General features: G+C 53.8%; 1 protein-coding gene across 2 annotated transcripts in view; it reads left to right on the forward strand.

Annotated features, from left to right (window-relative positions):
• Positions 1-19,323, forward strand: part of CDC42BPA (CDC42 binding protein kinase alpha) — a 1,077,984-nt gene that overhangs the window by 756,936 nt on the left and 301,725 nt on the right. For both annotated transcript variants that reach the window (XM_078649868.1, XM_078649869.1), the window contains exon 18: positions 7,209-7,314. In XM_078649868.1, coding sequence (XP_078505994.1) covers positions 7,209-7,314 — 106 coding nt within the window. The remainder of the gene's footprint in view (positions 1-7,208; positions 7,315-19,323) is intronic.

Consider the following 19,323-nt stretch of genomic DNA (forward strand, 5'->3'; position numbering starts at 1 on the left):
TCGTCCCCCGGGCTCTTGGGCAGTCGTCCCCCCGGGCGTCCGGGGCTCCATCCAGGCTGACGGCATGGCAGAGTGCCCGGGTCGGGCTCCATGGTTTCCAGGGTGGTCCTCCCCTGGGTGTCGGGGCGCTCCAGGCCGACGGCATGGCAGAGAGCCCGGGACAGGCTCCATGCGTCCCGGGCCTTCGTCCCCCGGGCGTCCGGGGCTCCATCCAGGCTGACAGCATGGCAGAGTGCCCGGGTCGGGCTCCATGGTTTCCAGGGTGGTCCTCCCCAGGGTGTCGGGGCGCTCCAGGCCGATGACATGGCAGAGTGCCCGGGACGGGCTCCATGCGTCCCGGGCATTCGTCCCCCGGGCGCCCGGGGCTCCATCCAGGCTGACGGCATGGCAAAGTGCCCAGGACGGTCTCCATGCGTCCTGGGCAGTCGTCCCCCAGGCGTCCGGGGCACCCACCCCCAGGCCGACGGAATGGCAAAGTACCCGGGACGGGCTCCACAGGCCCAGGGAGGCTCTCCCCAGCCTGGCTAGGGTTCGTAAGCTGGGGACAGGCCATGGACTTCTCAGCCAGTCAGGCATCCTGATATGGGCCACCGTATTAGGCCTGAGATCCGCCCGGCAGGCCATCAGAACTGCGTCGGGCAAACTTTACCGCTCGCCCGCCGCGGACGGACTTTTTCCGCACCCGCCGCGGACGGTCTTTTTCCGCACCCGCCGCGGACGGTCTTTTTCCGCACCCGCCGCGGTCGGTCTTTCCGACCGACATCATAATTGACCCCACCTTGTCCGCCTTGTTACGGGCCCATGTTTAGCCTGGGGTATATTACGATGGCGGACGGTCTTTCCCGCACCTGCCGCGGACGGTCTTTCCGCACCCACCGCGGACGGTCTTTCCCACACCCGCCGCGGACGGTCTTTCCCACACCCGCCGCGGACGGTCTTTCCCACACCCGCCGCGGACGGTCTTTCCCACACCCGCCGCGGACGGTCTTTCCCACACCCGCCGCGGACGGTCTTTCCCACACCCGCCGCGGACGGTCTTTCCCACACCCGCCGCGGACGGTCTTTCCCACACCCGCCGCGGACGGTCTTTCCCACACCCGCCGCGGACGGTCTTTCCGCCCGACATCATAAAGGTTCCCCTGCGGCCAGGCTATGTTCCGGATGGCCGTGATGGGCTCACTGGGGCTCCCATCTCCAGTCCCACGACATGGCAATGTGCCTGGGACGGGATCCATGCATCCCGGGCAGTCCTCCCCCTGGCGTCCGGGCCTGAGAGCTCCAGTGGTCCTCACTGGGCCGGAGTTCCAGCCGGGGTCCCCGAGCCCTGCCCGGCGTGGGCAGGCAGAAGCCCTACCGAGAAGGCTCGGGGTGGGAAGCAGGGAGTCCTTTCGGTCCCGGCCATCTGGTCGCCCGTAACGCTTTCCTATGGGGCGACCAGATGGCCGAACTTCCCTGGAAGTCTTGATGAGGTGCCATTTGCCTCCCGGATCCCAGCGAGGGCTCCATGAGGTCGGGTTCTTTCACGCCTTGGGTCCCCTCTGTCACCTCGCGTGCACAGATTACAAGAAAAGGGGGTAATTTTGCTCCGGATTACTAGGGAGAAGGGTACGCCTGGACACCCCTCCGAGGGTGGTGGTTCTCTACCATGGGGACCAGATGGGCTATGCCTGGGCAAAACCTCCCTAGGCCACCCGGGGCTTCCTTCCTCCAGGCCAACTGCATGTCAAATTGCCCAGGACGGGCTCCATGGCTCCTGGGCAGTCGTCCCCCGGGCGTCGGGGGCTCCATCCAGGCTGACGGCATGGAAAAGTGCCCAGGACAGGCTCCATGCGTCCCGGGCATTCATCCCCCGGGCGTCCGGGGCTCCATCCAGGCTGACGGCATGGCAGAGTGCCCGGGTCGGGATCCATGGTTTCCAGGGATGTCCTCCCCTGGATGTCTGGGGGCTCCAGGCCGAATGCATGGAAAAGTGCCCAGGACGGGCTCCATGCGTCCCGGGCATTCGTCCCCTGGGCGTCCGGGGCTCCATCTAGGCTGACGGTATGGCAGAGTGCCCGGGTCGGGCTCCATGGTTTTCACGGTGGTCCTCCCCTGGGTGTCAGGGGGCTCCAGGCCGAAGGCACGGAAAAGTGCCCAGGACGGGCTCCATGCGTCCCGGGCACTCGTACCCCGGGCGTCCGGGGCTCCATCCAGGCTGACGGCATGGCAGAGTGCCCGGGACGGGCTCCATGGGTCCCGGGCAGCCCTCCCCCGGGTGTCTGGGGCTCCCACCACCAGGCCGACGGCATGTCAAAGTGCCCAGGAAGGGCTCCATGAGTCCGGGACAGTCCTCCCCCGGGCGTCTGGGACACCCATCTCCATGAGGCCAACGGCATTGGCAAAGTACCCAGGACGGGCTCCATGGGTCCCGGCCAGACATCCCCCGGGCGTCCGGGGGTCCCAGCTCCAGGCCGACGGAATGTCAAAGTACCCAGGACGGGCTCCATGGGTCCCGGGCAGCTTCCCCCGGGCGTCCGGGGCACCCACCTCCAGGCCGACGGCATGTCAAAGTACCCAGGACGGGCTCCACGGGTCCCGGGCATTCCTCCCCCAGGTCGTCCGGGCCCTAGAGCTCCGGTGGTCCAACCTGCGCCTGAGGCCCAGCCGGGGTCCAAGAGCCCTGCCTTGCGTGGGCAGGCAGTCAGGAACCCTACCGCGAAGGCTTGGGGTGGATGGGGAGCTGGGAGTCCTTTCGATCCGGGCCATCTGGTCGCCCGCGATGCTTTCCAATGGGGCGACCAGATGGCCGGGCTTCCCTGGAAGTCCCGATGAGGTGCCATTCGCCTCCCGGATCCCAGCTAGGGCTCCATGAGCTCGGGTTCTTTTACGCCTTGGGTCCCCTCTGTCACCTCGCGTGCACGGATTGCAAGAAAGGGGGGTAATTTCCCTCCGGATTACTAGGGGCAGGGTACGCCCGGACACCTCTCCAGGGCTGGTGGTTCTCTGCCCGGGGACCAGATGAGATATGCCTGGGCAACACCTCCCCCGGGCGTCTGGGGGCTCCATTCTCCGGGCCAACGGCATGGCTCAATGCCCAGGACGGGCTCCACGTGTCCCGGACAGACCGCCCCTGGGCGTCCGGGGCACCCATCTCCAGGAGGCCAACGGGATGGCAAAGTACCCGGGAAGGGCTCCACGGGTCCCGGGCAGCCTTCCCCCGGGCGTCCGGGGCTCCCACCTCCAGGCCGACAGCATGTCACACTGCCCAGGACGGGCTCCATGGGCCCCGGACAGACCTCCCCCGGGCGTCCGGGGCACCCATCTCCAGGAGGCCAACAGCGTTGCAAAGTACCCGGAAAGGACTCCACGGGTACCGGGCAGTCCTCCCCCGGGCGTCCGGGGCACCCATCTCCATGAGGCCAACGGCATTGGCAAAGTACCCGGGAGGGGCTCCACGGGTCCCGGGCAGGCCTCCCCCGGGCGTCCGGGGGTCCCAGCTCCAGGCCGACGGAATGTCAAAGTACCCAGGACGGGCTCCATGGGTCCCGGGCAGCTTCCCCCGGGCGTCCGGGGCACCCACCTCCAGGCCGACGGCATGTCAAAGTACCCAGGACGGGCTCCACGGGTCCCGGGCATTCCTCCCCCAGGTCGTCCGGGCCCTAGAGCTCCGGTGGTCCAACCTGCGCCTGAGGCCCAGCCGGGGTCCAAGAGCCCTGCCTTGCGTGGGCAGGCAGTCAGGAACCCTACCGCGAAGGCTTGGGGTGGATGGGGAGCTGGGAGTCCTTTCGATCCGGGCCATCTGGTCGCCCGCGATGCTTTCCAATGGGGCGACCAGATGGCCGGGCTTCCCTGGAAGTCCCGATGAGGTGCCATTCGCCTCCCGGATCCCAGCTAGGGCTCCATGAGCTCGGGTTCTTTTACGCCTTGGGTCCCCTCTGTCACCTCGCGTGCACGGATTGCAAGAAAGGGGGGTAATTTCCCTCCGGATTACTAGGGGCAGGGTACGCCCGGACACCTCTCCAGGGCTGGTGGTTCTCTGCCCGGGGACCAGATGAGATATGCCTGGGCAACACCTCCCCCGGGCGTCTGGGGGCTCCATTCTCCGGGCCAACGGCATGGCTCAATGCCCAGGACGGGCTCCACGTGTCCCGGACAGACCGCCCCTGGGCGTCCGGGGCACCCATCTCCAGGAGGCCAACGGGATGGCAAAGTACCCGGGAAGGGCTCCACGGGTCCCGGGCAGCCTTCCCCCGGGCGTCCGGGGCTCCCACCTCCAGGCCGACAGCATGTCACACTGCCCAGGACGGGCTCCATGGGCCCCGGACAGACCTCCCCCGGGCGTCCGGGGCACCCATCTCCAGGAGGCCAACAGCGTTGCAAAGTACCCGGAAAGGACTCCACGGGTACCGGGCAGTCCTCCCCCGGGCGTCCGGGGCACCCATCTCCATGAGGCCAACGGCATTGGCAAAGTACCCGGGAGGGGCTCCACGGGTCCCGGGCAGGCCTCCCCCGGGCATCCGGGGCTCCCACCTCCAGGCCGACGGAATGTCAAAGTACCCAGGACGGGCTCCATGGGTCCCGGGCAGCTTCCCCCGGGCGTCCGGGGCACCCACCTCCAGGCCGACGGCATGTCAAAGTACCCAGGACGGGCTCCACGGGTCCCGGGCATTCCTCCCCCAGGTCGTCCGGGCCCTAGAGCTCCGGTGGTCCAACCTGCGCCTGAGGCCCAGCCGGGGTCCAAGAGCCCTGCCTTGCGTGGGCAGGCAGTCAGGAACCCTACCGCGAAGGCTTGGGGTGGATGGGGAGCTGGGAGTCCTTTCGATCCGGGCCATCTGGTCGCCCGCGATGCTTTCCAATGGGGCGACCAGATGGCCGGGCTTCCCTGGAAGTCCCGATGAGGTGCCATTCGCCTCCCGGATCCCAGCTAGGGCTCCATGAGCTCGGGTTCTTTTACGCCTTGGGTCCCCTCTGTCACCTCGCGTGCACGGATTGCAAGAAAGGGGGGTAATTTCCCTCCGGATTACTAGGGGCAGGGTACGCCCGGACACCTCTCCAGGGCTGGTGGTTCTCTGCCCGGGGACCAGATGAGATATGCCTGGGCAACACCTCCCCCGGGCGTCTGGGGGCTCCATTCTCCGGGCCAACGGCATGGCTCAATGCCCAGGACGGGCTCCACGTGTCCCGGACAGACCGCCCCTGGGCGTCCGGGGCACCCATCTCCAGGAGGCCAACGGGATGGCAAAGTACCCGGGAAGGGCTCCACGGGTCCCGGGCAGCCTTCCCCCGGGCGTCCGGGGCTCCCACCTCCAGGCCGACAGCATGTCACACTGCCCAGGACGGGCTCCATGGGCCCCGGACAGACCTCCCCCGGGCGTCCGGGGCACCCATCTCCAGGAGGCCAACAGCGTTGCAAAGTACCCGGAAAGGACTCCACGGGTACCGGGCAGTCCTCCCCCGGGCGTTCGGGGCACACATCTCCAGGAGGCCAACGGCATTGGCAAAGTACCCGGGAAGGGCTCCACGGGTCCCGACCAGGCTTCCCACGGGCGTCCCGGGCACCCTCCTCCAGGCCGACGGCATGTCAAAGTGTCCAGGACGGGCTCCATGGGTCCCGGGCAGCCCGCTCCCGGGCGTCCGGGGCTCCCACCTCCAGGCCGACGGCATGTCAAAGAGCCCAGGACGGGATCCACGGGTACCGGGCAGTCCTCCCCCGGGCGTCCGGGGCTCCCATCTCCAGGCCAACGGCATGGCTCAATGCCCAGGACGGGCTCCATGGGTCCCGCGCAGGCCTCCCCCGGACGCGTCCGGGGCAACCATCTCCATGAGGCCAACGGCATTGGCAAAGTACCCGGGAAGGGCTCCACGGGTCCCGGGCAGGCCTCCCCCGGGCGTCCAGGGCACCCACCTCCAGGCCGACGGCATGTAAAAGTGCCCAGGACCAGTTCCACGGGTCCCGGGCAGTCCTCCCCCGGGCGTCCGGGGCTCCCTTCCCCGGGCCAAAGCATTCCAGAGTGCCCAGGACGGGCTCCACGGGTCCCGGGCGTCCAGGGCTCCCTTCCCCGGGCCAACGGCTTGTCAGAGTGCCCAGGACGGGCTCCACGGGTCCCGGGCGTCCGGGGCACCCTTCCCCGGGCCAGCGGCATGTCAGAGTGCCCAGGACGAGTTCCACGGGACCCGGACGTCCGGGGCTCCCTTCCCCGGGCCAACGGCATACAGGAGTGCCCAGGACGGGCTCCACAGGTCCCGGTCGTCTGGGGCTCCCTTCCCCGGGCCAACAGCTTGTCAGAGTGCCCAGGACGGGCTCCACGGGTCCCGGGCAGTCCTCCCCCGGGCCAACAGCAGGTCAGAGTGCCCAGGACGGGCTCCACGGGTCCCGGGCAGCTCCATGCCCAAACCCATTTGAAAACCCGCCGCAGCGAAGGGGTTATGGGATATTGAATACAGGACACACTAGGGCACCCATGTGTGCCGCTATTGCCATCTGCAGGCTAAAGCATGCACTGTAGTAAAGCTATTCTTAACTTTAAGAACCAATCTTCCTAATATTTTTGTTCTCGAAACTTAGGCTTTTCTCCCCTCCCCATAAAAATGTTTTCCTTGATACTTTGACGTACGGGTCACTGTATGACATCATAGCATTGCACAATGGAAAAGTAATATAGACATATGACATAGCGTGAGAATATCAACCTATACAAAACCGCATCATGCTTTACCGTATCAAAATCATCATATACATTTGTTATAGAAAGTTAACTGAAAATACCAAGGCTGCCAAGGTTGTTACTGGCTTTCTATTTTAGTGTTTCAGGCCTCTGATCTTATAGAACAACCATTGTACCCACCCCATTCTCCCCCATACAAAACATCATAAAAGCGCATTTTATTCCAGGAGATGTTACTCAGATCAAACATCAGAAACATAATAATACAACTAAAGAACCAATGTTGGAATGGGACCTGCAGTTCATATAGACACATACATGCATACCTGCGCTGTGCAACACGTCACGGGCCATGTATCCTTGCCTGCCTTTTACGCCACGTTAAGTCTTTGTACTGAGGCTCTGCAGTGTAAGCCCTGAGTCTACACGCTGCTAACCAGGGCTGTCTGCTGTACAATCTACTCCTTTGCAGCCGAGAAAGCCCATGCTTCACAGGAAATGTTTTAAATGGATTTCAAGATTTGCAAACATGTATGCCTTATGCTTACTTGTGTTTTTTTGTAGGGTGAGTGATGAAAAGGATGCCCGGGGGTATCTTCAAGCATTAGCCTCCAAGATGACCGAAGAGCTGGAGACCCTGAGAAATTCTAGCCTGGGTGCAAGAGCAACGGTGAGGAGCTGCAAACACGCTGGTCCACAGTCACACGATTCTTGTAATTGCAACCAATTTAATCAGGATTGTCTCCCCTGATCGACAACCACCACCTTATAGGGTGTACTATGGATGTTGCTGTTTTATTCTGTGGATAGGCTGTGAATTCCATATTACGTTTTGAAACATTCTTCTGACTTTGTCTAGCTAGTTGGCCCTTACTGTAGACTGCTGTTTTTTCCAAAGCTTCATTATTTGTACTGTAGTCTAGAAAAATGTCTTTAAAAAAAAGTAAATATTTTATTTTAGGCAACGGCCATAGGAGGAGTCTGTGTTCCTCATGATGCGGGCCTTAAACCCACAGCGCCTCACCATGCGCCCACCATTTTCAGATGCCATCAAAAGTGGATATAAGCACAAGTGGAAGGTTTTGGAAGGCTGTTTTGGCTTCAAATTGTAAAGATTTCGCATTGCTATCTGATTACAGTGTCTAAATCATGTACAGGAATGTTTTTGTGGGCTACATTTCAACCGTAGAGGCCTTAGGATTGACCTAGAATGATTGGAGTCAGATGTATTGTTTGCATACTGATTATTCTTAGGTTCTCATTGCTTTGACCATAAACCCTCCACTAAAAAACGTTGAATGCGCTGTAGACATTGGTACCCAGGAAAGGGCAAGCATATATGTGCAACTTGGGGTTTTCACTCAACCAAGCATGTGCGGTTTTCTCACAAAAGATGCTGAAAAAACGAGTAGAAAAAAATTGGTCTCATGGTATTGAAATCAGATCCACTAGTTGTTCTTTTCAGTGAGCAAACAAGACACATAGCTCAGTGACAGCAGTACCAGGATACATGCAGAACAGGAAACATTTGTCTCTCTCTGTAAGATACTTGTGATCAAGGCCTTCATGGAAGGCCTGAATAGGGTAATTCCTCCAAGAACTTTTCCAGTGCCATCCTGAAATGTATATAAAGTTCTAATAAGAATAGTTGGTTCTCCTTTAGAACCACTAAGGTCTTCTGGTATGCAATTCTTGTGCTGTTTGATAGCCTTCTAGGCTGCTGTCACATCCTTTAGGGGAACTAGGAGGCTACAAGCATTACCTGTGGAGGAACTGTTTATACAGACACACACAGATACAATGGTATTGAGAGAAAACCCAGAACTTCTACCAAAGGCTGCTTCCCCTTACATGTCAACCTGACAATTGAGTTGCCTGTTCTCTTTCAACCCCCAGAGAATGTGACGTAAAGGGCTTTACACATGCTTGATGTCAAGAGGGCACTTATTTAGTACGTTGGTGGGTCTGAATTAATCTGCAAAGCAAAACAACTCTTTGTTGCCTTTTGCAAATCTCTCTTAGAAAACCTTTCCAAGGGCAATATTGCTAGATGGATTATTAGATATATTCGAACATGGTATGCTAAAGTTAAGCACATGCTACATGTTGTGCAGATAGCACTTTCCACTCGACAGTAGGCAGCTACTATGGGTTTCGTAGGTAATCTTATGGAACACAGCGCTAGCAGACATTTGCAGTGCTGCTACACGGTTGACACCATACACATGGCTCTGGTCCTTGGGGTTTCTGATAGCGCTGGGACGCCTCGTCGCTGGGGCAGCTATGTGCTCTATAAATCTGGAAATAAATAAATAAATGAATAAACAGTACTGTGCAAATATTGAAGCCCTTCAAGGAGCCTTAGTTGGCCAAACTGTTTAAAAAACGTTTGTCCCAAACAACTGCCTCCCCTAAGCCACCACTTAGGGGAGGAACTGCTTTACAGTCTATGCAGTGTACGCGTATCTACAGCCACAGATGCAACAAGCAAAAAAGGACGCTTACCCAGTAACTATCTGTTTGTAGCCTGTCGTGCTGCATATTCACATGCACCCTCCCCACTCCTTAGAAGTGAATAATAATCTTGAATGTTTTTCTTACCTTTTCACAATGCATAGTACATGGTTTCTGTCATTTATCACCCCACTCCTCTAACATAACTCCCTTGTTGAGGCAAAATAACAACCTGATGTGGAGTCTTTGTCCTGGTGCATTGTAGGCTAATAGAAGAATCACAAGATAACTTGTGACCAAACTTAATTGATGAAAAACAACTTCCAAACACCCGCACCCAAAACTTGATGCCAGGATTATGCCGAGAATATGAATCTACCGCACCACATCTTCGCGGATGACACGACCACCTATACAAGAAACAACTTTACTGTCTGTGTGATCAAAATCGCTAATTGGGCGAAAGTCAACTGTCTCAAACTCAACACCAACAAGACAAAATTAGTGCTCTTCAGCAAAAACACCTCACAATGAGACTCCAACTTGTGGCTGGCTAACCCAGCCAGGAACCTCAGAATAATCATCAACAGCAAACTGGACATGAATGCACAAGTCAACTCCTTCACTTCATCCTGCTTCCACACCTTGAAGATGCTGAAGAACTTCAAATGACTTCTAAGCAACGCTAGAAAAAATGTCACTCGTGCCTTAGTCACCGCCAAGTTTGACTACGGCAACACCCTCTACGCCGGGATCACCAAGCAACTCACTAGAGGACTAAAAATCATCTAGATCTTCAAATAGCTCCCAAGCAACACCAGAACAGCTGTCTACAGAAGAAGACTAAAGAGAAAAGAAAAAGAAGACTTCAAGCCACCCAGAACATTTTCAAATGGCCCCCAAGCAACACTAGAAAAACTGTCACTCACGCCCTTGTCACCAGCAAGTTGGACCACAGGAACAACCTTTATGCTGGTATCACCAAGCAGCTCACTAGAAAACTACTAACCATTCATAACCCGGTATCCATTCATACTCAACCTTCCACAAATACATCACATCACACCAAACCTCAGGGAGCTTCACTAGTTCCTGATACAGAAATGGGCTAATTCCTAACTCTTCCTACACACATTCAAGGCAGCTACACAACTTAGGCCTTCCTGTATGAACAGTTGCATCCCCTTCCATAACACACACCCAGACACCTCCTCTCTGCAGACTCCTAATCTCACACATACACAGAACCGGATCTATGATGTTACAACGCGTTATTTTACAACGCAGACCGTTACATCGCAATTTTTACAACGCAGGAACCATTACAATGCAAACCTTTACAACGCATGTCATTACATAGTAGATGCTATTACAACGCATGGCATTACATCGTAAGTATAGGTAAGTATACCTTTTTAAAAAAAATGTAATTAAGTTAATTTAATTAAATTAATTTAATTAAAATACATTTTAAAATAGTAATTATTTTTATTTAATAAATTTAAATCTATTTATTTAAATTAATTTTAATAAAAATTGTAATTAATTTTATTTAATTAATATAATTAAATTAATTTAATTTAAATATTTTTTTGATTGTAATTAAATTAAATTATTTAAAATAATGTATTTAATTTAATTATTTTAATTAAGAAATGTAATTAATATAATATAATTAATTTAATTTAACCTAAAAACACCCCTGTACCCCAAAACCCAAACCCTACCCTGAAACCTAAAAACACCCCTGTACCCCAAAACCCAAACCCTACCCTGAAACCTAAAAACACCCCTGTACCCCAAAACCCAAACCCTACCCTGAAACCTAAAAACACCCCTGTACCCCAAAACCCAAACCCTATCCTGAAACCCTACCCTTAAACCTAAAAACACCCCTGTACCCCAAAACCCAAACCCTACCCTGAAACCTAAAAACACCCCTGTACCCCAAAACCCAAACCCTACCCTAAAACCTAAAAACACCCCTGTACCCCAAAACCCAAACCCTACCCTGAAACCTAAAAACACCCCTGTACCCCAAAACCCAAACCTGAAACCTAAAAACACCCCTGTACCCCAAAACCCAAACCTAGCCCTGAAACCTAAAAACACCCCTGCACCCCAAAACCCAAACCCTGCCCTAAAACCTCAGTACACCAAAACATATACTCCTATACTCATACTTATTTAAAAAATTACTTAAATTAATAAATTTAATTTATAATATTTAAAAACATAAATAAATATTTTTATTTATTTTTATTTATAATTAATATTAATTAAATCAATTATATAATATTAAATAAAATTAAAATAAATTATATACTTACCAATACTTACGATGTAATGGTATGCGTTGTAATAGCATCTGCGATGTAATGCCATGCGTTGTAATGCCATGCGTTGTAATGGATCCTGCGTTGTAATAGCTGCGTTGTAACAGCATTACGACGTAAAAGTTGCGTTGTAAGTGATACACACCACAGAACCAGATCAGGAGGTCAGGTGTTCCCATATATTGGTCCCTAAAGCGTGGAATCTCCCCCCCACTCCACATCAGAGCCTCCTCGTTTCTTTTTGAACTCCACAAGAAGCTGAAGACATGACTTTTCAAGTAACCAGCCTACCATAGGCAGGGCGAGGCACACACACCTTCTTAGTGCCAGTATACCCTTACAGGTGATAGTGACATAACATAACAATCACATCATGGAAGTTAGTGAATTTGAAGCACTAACAGTGCAGCAACCATACTTAACAGATTCATTCTCCCCAGGTTATCATGCTAGCTAATCCAAAATGTATGTTAGAGGTGGTCTCCGTTTTCCATACATTTAAACCATTCAACTTTTTTCCTTTTTTTTCAAAAGCTCACTATGTCAATCAGAAAGAGCTTTATATACAATACATTGTAGGGAGCAGTAAAATATCGCAGAAACAGGGAAACTTTAATCAGACTCTGAGTAGATGCATCGGAGAAGCAATTCAGTTGTGCTGGAGTCAAATAGGGAAAAGGGTGTTACAGAAGATAGAAGGTAACTCTACGAGACAAAAGATGCCCCAATAGCTTTTCTAAGTCATGTTTCTCAAGCAAACATTTGTGCAACAGAAATTTGATCTTCAGTGCACACAATCAACAGACACAACTGTAAGCATGTATGTCGGAGGATGCAAAAAGGATGAAACCAAAACTGTTTAAAATTGAACAGTGTTAAAACTCGGTTTCTCATTTTTGGATGTGCTCCATTGATCTGGACTTCAGCCTGATGGGCTTCTGAGCTGGGACCTTCTTTCTCTCCTGTTACGCCAGCCCACATATGGGTGTAATATTTGATGCTTCTCTGGTATTTTCTAGCCATGTAACTGAGGTAACAGCTTCTTATGTTCATCATCTCTTTATTCTTCCGGAAGGCATTCCTCTTCTGCTCTCTGACAGTCACAAAGATGTCACCAAGGGGATCATTAAGAAAATGATTTATTATTGTAACTCCCTTTCCCATGGTCTTCCATTTTACATCACAGATAGCACAGACCGCTGCTACCCACTAATACTGGGCCTTCAGTGTTTCCTATAAATGGAGTTGACTCTGAAAACCAGTGGTCAAACGGCCAGTTTTAAGGAACTTTGACTTTGACACAAAGCTACCTTTGTTACTGCCCCTTCTGCGCAAGTTCTCATATCTAGAACTTTCCAGTCTGCTTCTTTAAGAGATCCAGGCTTGGGGGATGATCTATTTCAGTGTTTGCGGCAAAATACTGGAATTCTCTTGCTTTTTTTTTTTTTTGCTTTTTTTTCTCACCATCAGTATTTCATCACACATTACAAAAAAAGGAAAACTGAGATAATCCTTACATTAATATACAAAATTAATCTACACCAAGACAAAAAAAGAAAGCAAAAGCAGCGTTACATCATAACAAATACAGTTTTTATGCAGCACATATCCATAACCTAAAGTTCCAATCTGTAAGCGGAGCCCAAATGTGTTTCCCCAATTTTAAAGCCTTCCACCCTTTCTTCTCATAAAGACCTTTTTCCAGGCTATGGATGGCTAAAAGCCGTGAAACCCATTGTTGAAAGGTGGGAGGGTTAGGATCTTTCCAAGTCGCTGCTACTCAAATCCTAGCGACCGCCATGTCAATAAATAAAAATACCTGATGCGCTACTGAAGCTACCTCCCTGCAAGTACCTAGAATCACTAATTCATTGGATAGGTTTATTATAATCCTCAAGGATTGTCCCATAAAATGCTCAATTGCCCTTTTCAGTTGGTCTAGTTTTGGGCAGGCAGCAAACATATGTACCACATCAGCCTCCGTGCTGCCACACCGCGGACAGCAAATTCCTATTCGTCCTCCCCACTGAGCTATTTTAGCCGGAGTAAAGAAAAGATTAAATATCGTTTTAAAGTGTTGGGCCTGTAAATTCGCTACTTTCAATACCGTGCATCCTAGCTTGAGCGATGTTACAAGCTCATTACTTTCAATACCCAGTTTCTCCTGCCATTTCTCAGAGTGTTTTTCAATATCATCGTTTTGCTTTTGATTTAACTCGCAATATATCTGAGTAATGGAACAACCTTCCAAATTTTGCTCCCTATCCATAACTATATCTCTATCAAAAGCTTTTGCTCCCCCACTTTTTTTATCAAGAGCTAACCGTATCTGTAGAAACTTAAAAAATTCCCTACGCTCCAAATTAAACCGATATTGTGCTCTTTCAAATGTAATTATACCATCAGAGTCTATAATGTCTCCTACTGTCTTAACACCCAACCCATCCCCTCATTATATTGTCCTGAAAAGTCTCCGGCAAAGATGGATTCCTGTACAGGGGAGCATAGCAATTCATTCTGCCCAATCCCAACATTTTCCTAACCGAGGACCAGACCGATGCTGCAGCTCCTAGGGTCTCAAATGTAACTTTTTTTTATAATAGCTGGCCTCATGGAACCTAAGTAACCAATTGCGTGCTTCGCCTTTTATTAGTAGCTTGAATACATCTGGTACGGATTCTATGTCAGGACCGGAGGCTTCAGATTATGCTATATTCTTCCTTCGCTTTATTAGAATATTGCACACAGCAGCTCAGGAAACCAAATGTACAACCATGCTCAAAGGAACAAAGAGCATCAAAACACTTGTACAAACTGAAAGAAAACTACAAGTCCCATGATCAGTCCTGGTGTCATCAAACGTAGTCCTTCCACTATGTCCACTACCAGGGTAGAAAGCCAGTCCTTCCGTCGACTTCCTCCTCTTTCTTCGCTGCTCACGCAGCCAGTTAAGTGCTCTTTTGTTTTTCTCTTGCAATTGCATGTCTGTGTAAGGATTTCACTGCGCGTTGTGTCAGCGCTCGTTGGGGGCTCGTCGCGGCGTCTTGCCTTGCAGAGCCCCGACCGCGGGAGCGTTTTCTCCGCTCCTTTCGCGGTCCTTTTTCCCAGTGTTGTTGCGGTGCGGTAGACGCCCGCCAGAGGGCGCCCAAACGTCTCGCTGGCTCCTCGGCGCTCTCCTCACTCTGGGAGACGCGCGGAGGAGTCAGTCAGCGCCGGAGCCTTGCCCTCGCCACCCCTTCACGCCCGGTAGACCCGGGTCGGTATTTCTGTCCCTATTTGCACATAAGACGCCCTGTTAAGGGTCTGTACAGCGGCCTGGACCGCGTTAAACGCCGGAAGGCTTGTTATGCACTGCATTTGACTTTGTGTGGTAAACGCGCTGTGGGGGTGGCTTAGACCCTGTCCAAAGTGAGGGTCTGCGCGTTGGGGGGGTCACAGTGCAGCCCCCTATTGCCAGGTGCTTGGCCCATAACTGCATTGCAGCCCTAGGGGACTGCCCATATTCTGCCCTCAGACACCCCGTGGGGTAGGCAGTTCCTCACCCTCCCTTGTTGGGTTTACATGGCTAGAATGGAGGAAAATAATTATTTTGAGGACTCTAACCCCTCTTTTCAGGATGATGAATTTTACCAAGCGGTTGACAATTCGATTTACCGCTGCGTGACTGAAATAGTGGGGCCCATGGAGGACCGCCTGTCAGCACGTATTGTTGAGGAGTGCCAGAAGTTGGCGTCCGCCCATTTGCAGAGTTCGCCTGCCCTCCCGGGTCCCTCGGGTGAGGGCCCGCCGGCCCCTAAGTTGCCACGTAGGGAAAGTGCTCCGTTGGGGGCACAGGGGGTGGACAAGGATGCGTTCGAACGCCTTAGGGACGCCTTCCTGGCTAACGCGTCTACTGCCTCCCCTGTGCCGCTAGCGGGCTCCGACCCTTCCTTGGACGTGGGGACTGCTCCCCCGTCTCCAGTGCTGTCCTCCCCCGATACGGACGACGATGGCGAATCTGTGCGCTCCTGGCGCCCCTCGGGCTCGGCTGTGGTCGTACCACGGGATGGTTCGGGCATGTTGGACCCGGATGAGTTAGTGCATCCGAGGTCTGCGGCTTGGACACCGGGTGAGACCGTGGCTAAGTTTGTAGCGGGTCGCCTGCGCAAGCCCTTGGAGAATGAGGCTAGGGGTTGCCTGCGGGGTGAATGTCCGAGGCCCTCTCTAGAGGGTAAGGTAGCCCTGACCCCAGAGTTAGATGCGAAAATGGCCACTTTCTTGGCCAAGTTTATGAAGGACCCGCGCAAAGGCATTGACCGCTCCTGGCGGTCATGCCAGGATAAGCTCCTTGACGCGGTCGGGCCCGCCACGAAAATTCTGGACATGGCGGAGGAGGCGAAAGCCAATGGTACCGTCATTTCCCCTGAGGTCTTGTCTAACTGGGCCCAGAGGGTGATAATTTTCCTTGGAAACGCTAACTGCGCCCTTTCCACGGAACGTAGACGTTCCCTCCTCATCAAATTGGATCCCAAGTTGGGGGACTTGGCTTCGTCTGAAGCAGGTGTGGTAGCCCAGGGTGGTCTTTTTGGGGAGCCCTTTATCAGGGAATTAGGTAAATTTGTTTCTACCTTTACCTCGTTGGACAAGGCGCAGTCCACTATCAAACGCGTCTTTCACCAGCGTTTTTCTGGAGGGGCCGGTCGCGGAAGGGGCCGCGCGCCCGGCCGAGGGCAGAATGCCAATAACAGGGGTCAAGGCTCCGGCAGAGGACAGTACCAGACCTCTGCCAACTTCAACAATTTCTATCCCACACGAGGGCAGCGCTTTGGCGGCAGAGGCTTCCGCAAGAACCCTGGACCCAACAATACCAATGGTAAGTGTCCTTTTTCTGGACCAGGTTCCCATAGGGGGGAGGCTGACAGCCTTTTACGAGGAGTGGGCATCGCTCACTGCCGACGCATGGGTCTTACAAACCGTTTGTGGTTTTCACATAGAATTCTACGATCAACCTTTTCAAGAGGTTTTGCCTCGGCCGATTGTCTTTTCGGAACCCGACGCGCTTTTGATCGACGGGGAGGTTCAGGACTTGCTCCGCAAGGGAGCCATCTGTCGATCAACGCGCCACCCCGCTGGTTTCATCAGCAATGTGTTCCTGGTGGACAAGACGGATGGCGGCAAACGCCCGGTGATCAACCTCAAGGAGTTCAATGGGTGGTTGGTCTACCGGCATTTCAAGATGGAGGGAATTCACCTCCTTCGGGACGTGCTTCTCCCTCTGGATTGGATGGTTCGGTTAGATCTCAAGGATGCCTACTTGGTCATCCCTATCCACCCTCCACACCGCCGTTTTCTGCAGTTCTGTTGGAAGGGCGCGGTGTTCGAATTCACCGCCCTTCCGTTCGGACTTTCCTCAGCTCCGTGGTGCTTCACGAAAGTGCTGCACCCGGTGGTGGAGTACCTGCGAGGTCAGGGTATTCGGATGTTGGTGTATTTAGACGACCTTCTTTTGATGGGCCAGTGTCCAGTGGTCCTGGCGGGTCAGCTTCAGCAGACCGTCTCCCTACTACAGCGATTGGGGTTCGTGATCAACGGTCCCAAGTCTGCTTTGGTTCCCTCTCAGAAACTTACCTTTCTAGGCTTCGTGATAGACTCAATCGGAGCTACGCTCAGTCTTCCCTCACGGAAAATCGCCAAGATCAGACATTTGCTTCGACAGACGATCGCAAGAGATCGGACGTCGTTGCGTCACATTGCCAGGGTGGTGGGCCTCCTGTCGTCTTCCATCCAGGCAATCTTCCCGGGGCCGTTGCACTACAGGGCGCTTCAACGCCTCAAGGCCCACCATCTGAGACGGGGTATGTCCTACGACCAGATGGTGCCCCTTACGGAGGAAGTGAAAGAGGAGATGTCTTGGTGGCTCACGCACATGGAGGCGTGGAATGGGCGTGCGATCTTCGGATCGGTCCCGGATTTGGTCATCGAATCCGACGCCAGCCGATCGGGCTGGGGCGCCCGATGCGGAGATTTCTCCACCGGCGGCGCCTGGTCTTCCGACGAACAACAGTTGCATATCAACTGTCTGGAGCTCCTGGCGGGGTCCTTTGCGGTCCGTTGCTGGACCAAGGACTCAGCGACAGCCTGTGTCCTGTTGAAAATGGACAACGTCTCGGCGGTACGCTACGTGAACCATCTGGGAGGTCCGCGCTCTCGAGCTCTGGCGGACTTGGCCAAGTCCTTTTGGGACTATTGTCTCTCCCGACACGTTTCAGTGACGGCGGAATACTTACCGGGCCGGGTCAATCAGGTGGCGGATTGGCATTCCCGACACTTGCGGGATTCCAGCCAGTGGATGCTAGATCCCCGTGTGTTTCAGTGGCTCGCCGACCTGTGGGGTCCGTTTACGGTGGACCTGTTTGCGTCCCGCCTGGATCACCAACTACCACGGTTTTACAGTTGGAGACCAGACCCTCTAGCGGAGGCCACGGATGCCTTCCTGCAAGATTGGAGCCGGGACCGGCCTTATGCCTTCCCCCCTTTTTCGATGGTGGTCCGGGCGGCAGCGCAGCTGCGCCGCCAGGGGGCGGACTTGGTGTTGATCACGCCACTTTGGAGGTCGCAAGTATGGTTTCCGGTTCTTCTGGAACTTTCTTGGGATTTTCCAATCCTACTCCCCCAGTTTCCTCACCTCCTGCTGAATCCGAGTCAGGAACCGCATCCTCTCATCACTCGGAGTTCGCTCCGCCTCATGGCGTGGAAGCTTTCCGGGGCCGTTGGTCGCTCCCAGGCCTTTCGGGATCGGCTCAGGGCCTCCTGTCAAAAGCCTGGGCGGACAGCACGACGAAGCGATACAAATCCGCTTGGCTTCGATGGATGCGTTGGTGTCTTCGAAGGGACCTGGATCCCCTGGTCGCGGGCCTCGTTCCCGTTTTAAATTTCCTAGCTGAATTGGCGACGAAAGGTCTGGCTTATAGGACGATCAACGCTATGCGTTCCGCGATTTCTGCGGGTCACCAGCCAGTGGAGAATTCCCCGTTGGGGGAGCACCCCTTTGTTTGTAGACTCTTACGGGGTATTCGCCTGACATTGCCTCCGGAACCCAGGTATTCGGTCCTTTGGGATGTCAACGTGGTCTTGAATTTGTTTTTGTCCTGGCCGGCTAATCGTTACTTGTCATTGAAAGAGATTTCGGCGAAATTGGCCATGCTTCTGTGCCTGGTATCTTGCAGGCGAGTTTCGGATGTGCGCGCATTGGATGTTTCCGCGCGTGTTTTTTCTCCGGATGGAGTTACCTTCACGGTGGGGCGTCGCACGAAAACCGCAACTCGATCTATTTCGTACCCGGCTTTTGTGGACACCCCGAAGTTATGTGTTGTGCATTGCTTGAAAGCTTATGAGGACATTACCTTAGACTTTCGCCCGGCGGGCGAGCGACAGTTACTGATTGCCTTGCGTAAACCACACAAAGCAGTCTCCTCCCCCACTATTGCAAGGTGGGTGCGTTGGGTCATGCAAGAAGCAGGCATTGATACGAAACTTTTTGGGGCTCACTCGGCCAGGGGGGCCATGGCCTCGAAGGCTTTCTCAGTGGGAGCTCGTTTGGAGGATCTCATGCGGGCAGCGGATTGGTCCTCGGATTCCACGTTTAAGAGGTTCTATTTCAAACCAGTAGTGGACCTAGCCCAGTTAGTGGTGAGTAAGCTTTGAACTAGCATAATCTGAAGCCTCCGGTCCTGACATAGAATCGAAATTTGCCTAGCTTATGTAACGGTAAGTTTCAATTCTATTAAGGACACGGAGGCGAGGATTATCCCACCCAGCTAACCCTCCATAGTCGGGACCCACCCGTATGGCAGTAAGTAAAGCGTTTTTGGACTGTTCTACATTGTAGTTCTGTTGTGCCAGTCTTACGA

The sequence above is a fragment of the Lissotriton helveticus genome, chromosome 6 (assembly GCF_964261635.1).
Source record: "Lissotriton helveticus chromosome 6, aLisHel1.1, whole genome shotgun sequence".
In the NCBI taxonomy this organism is placed as follows: domain Eukaryota; kingdom Metazoa; phylum Chordata; class Amphibia; order Caudata; family Salamandridae; genus Lissotriton; species Lissotriton helveticus.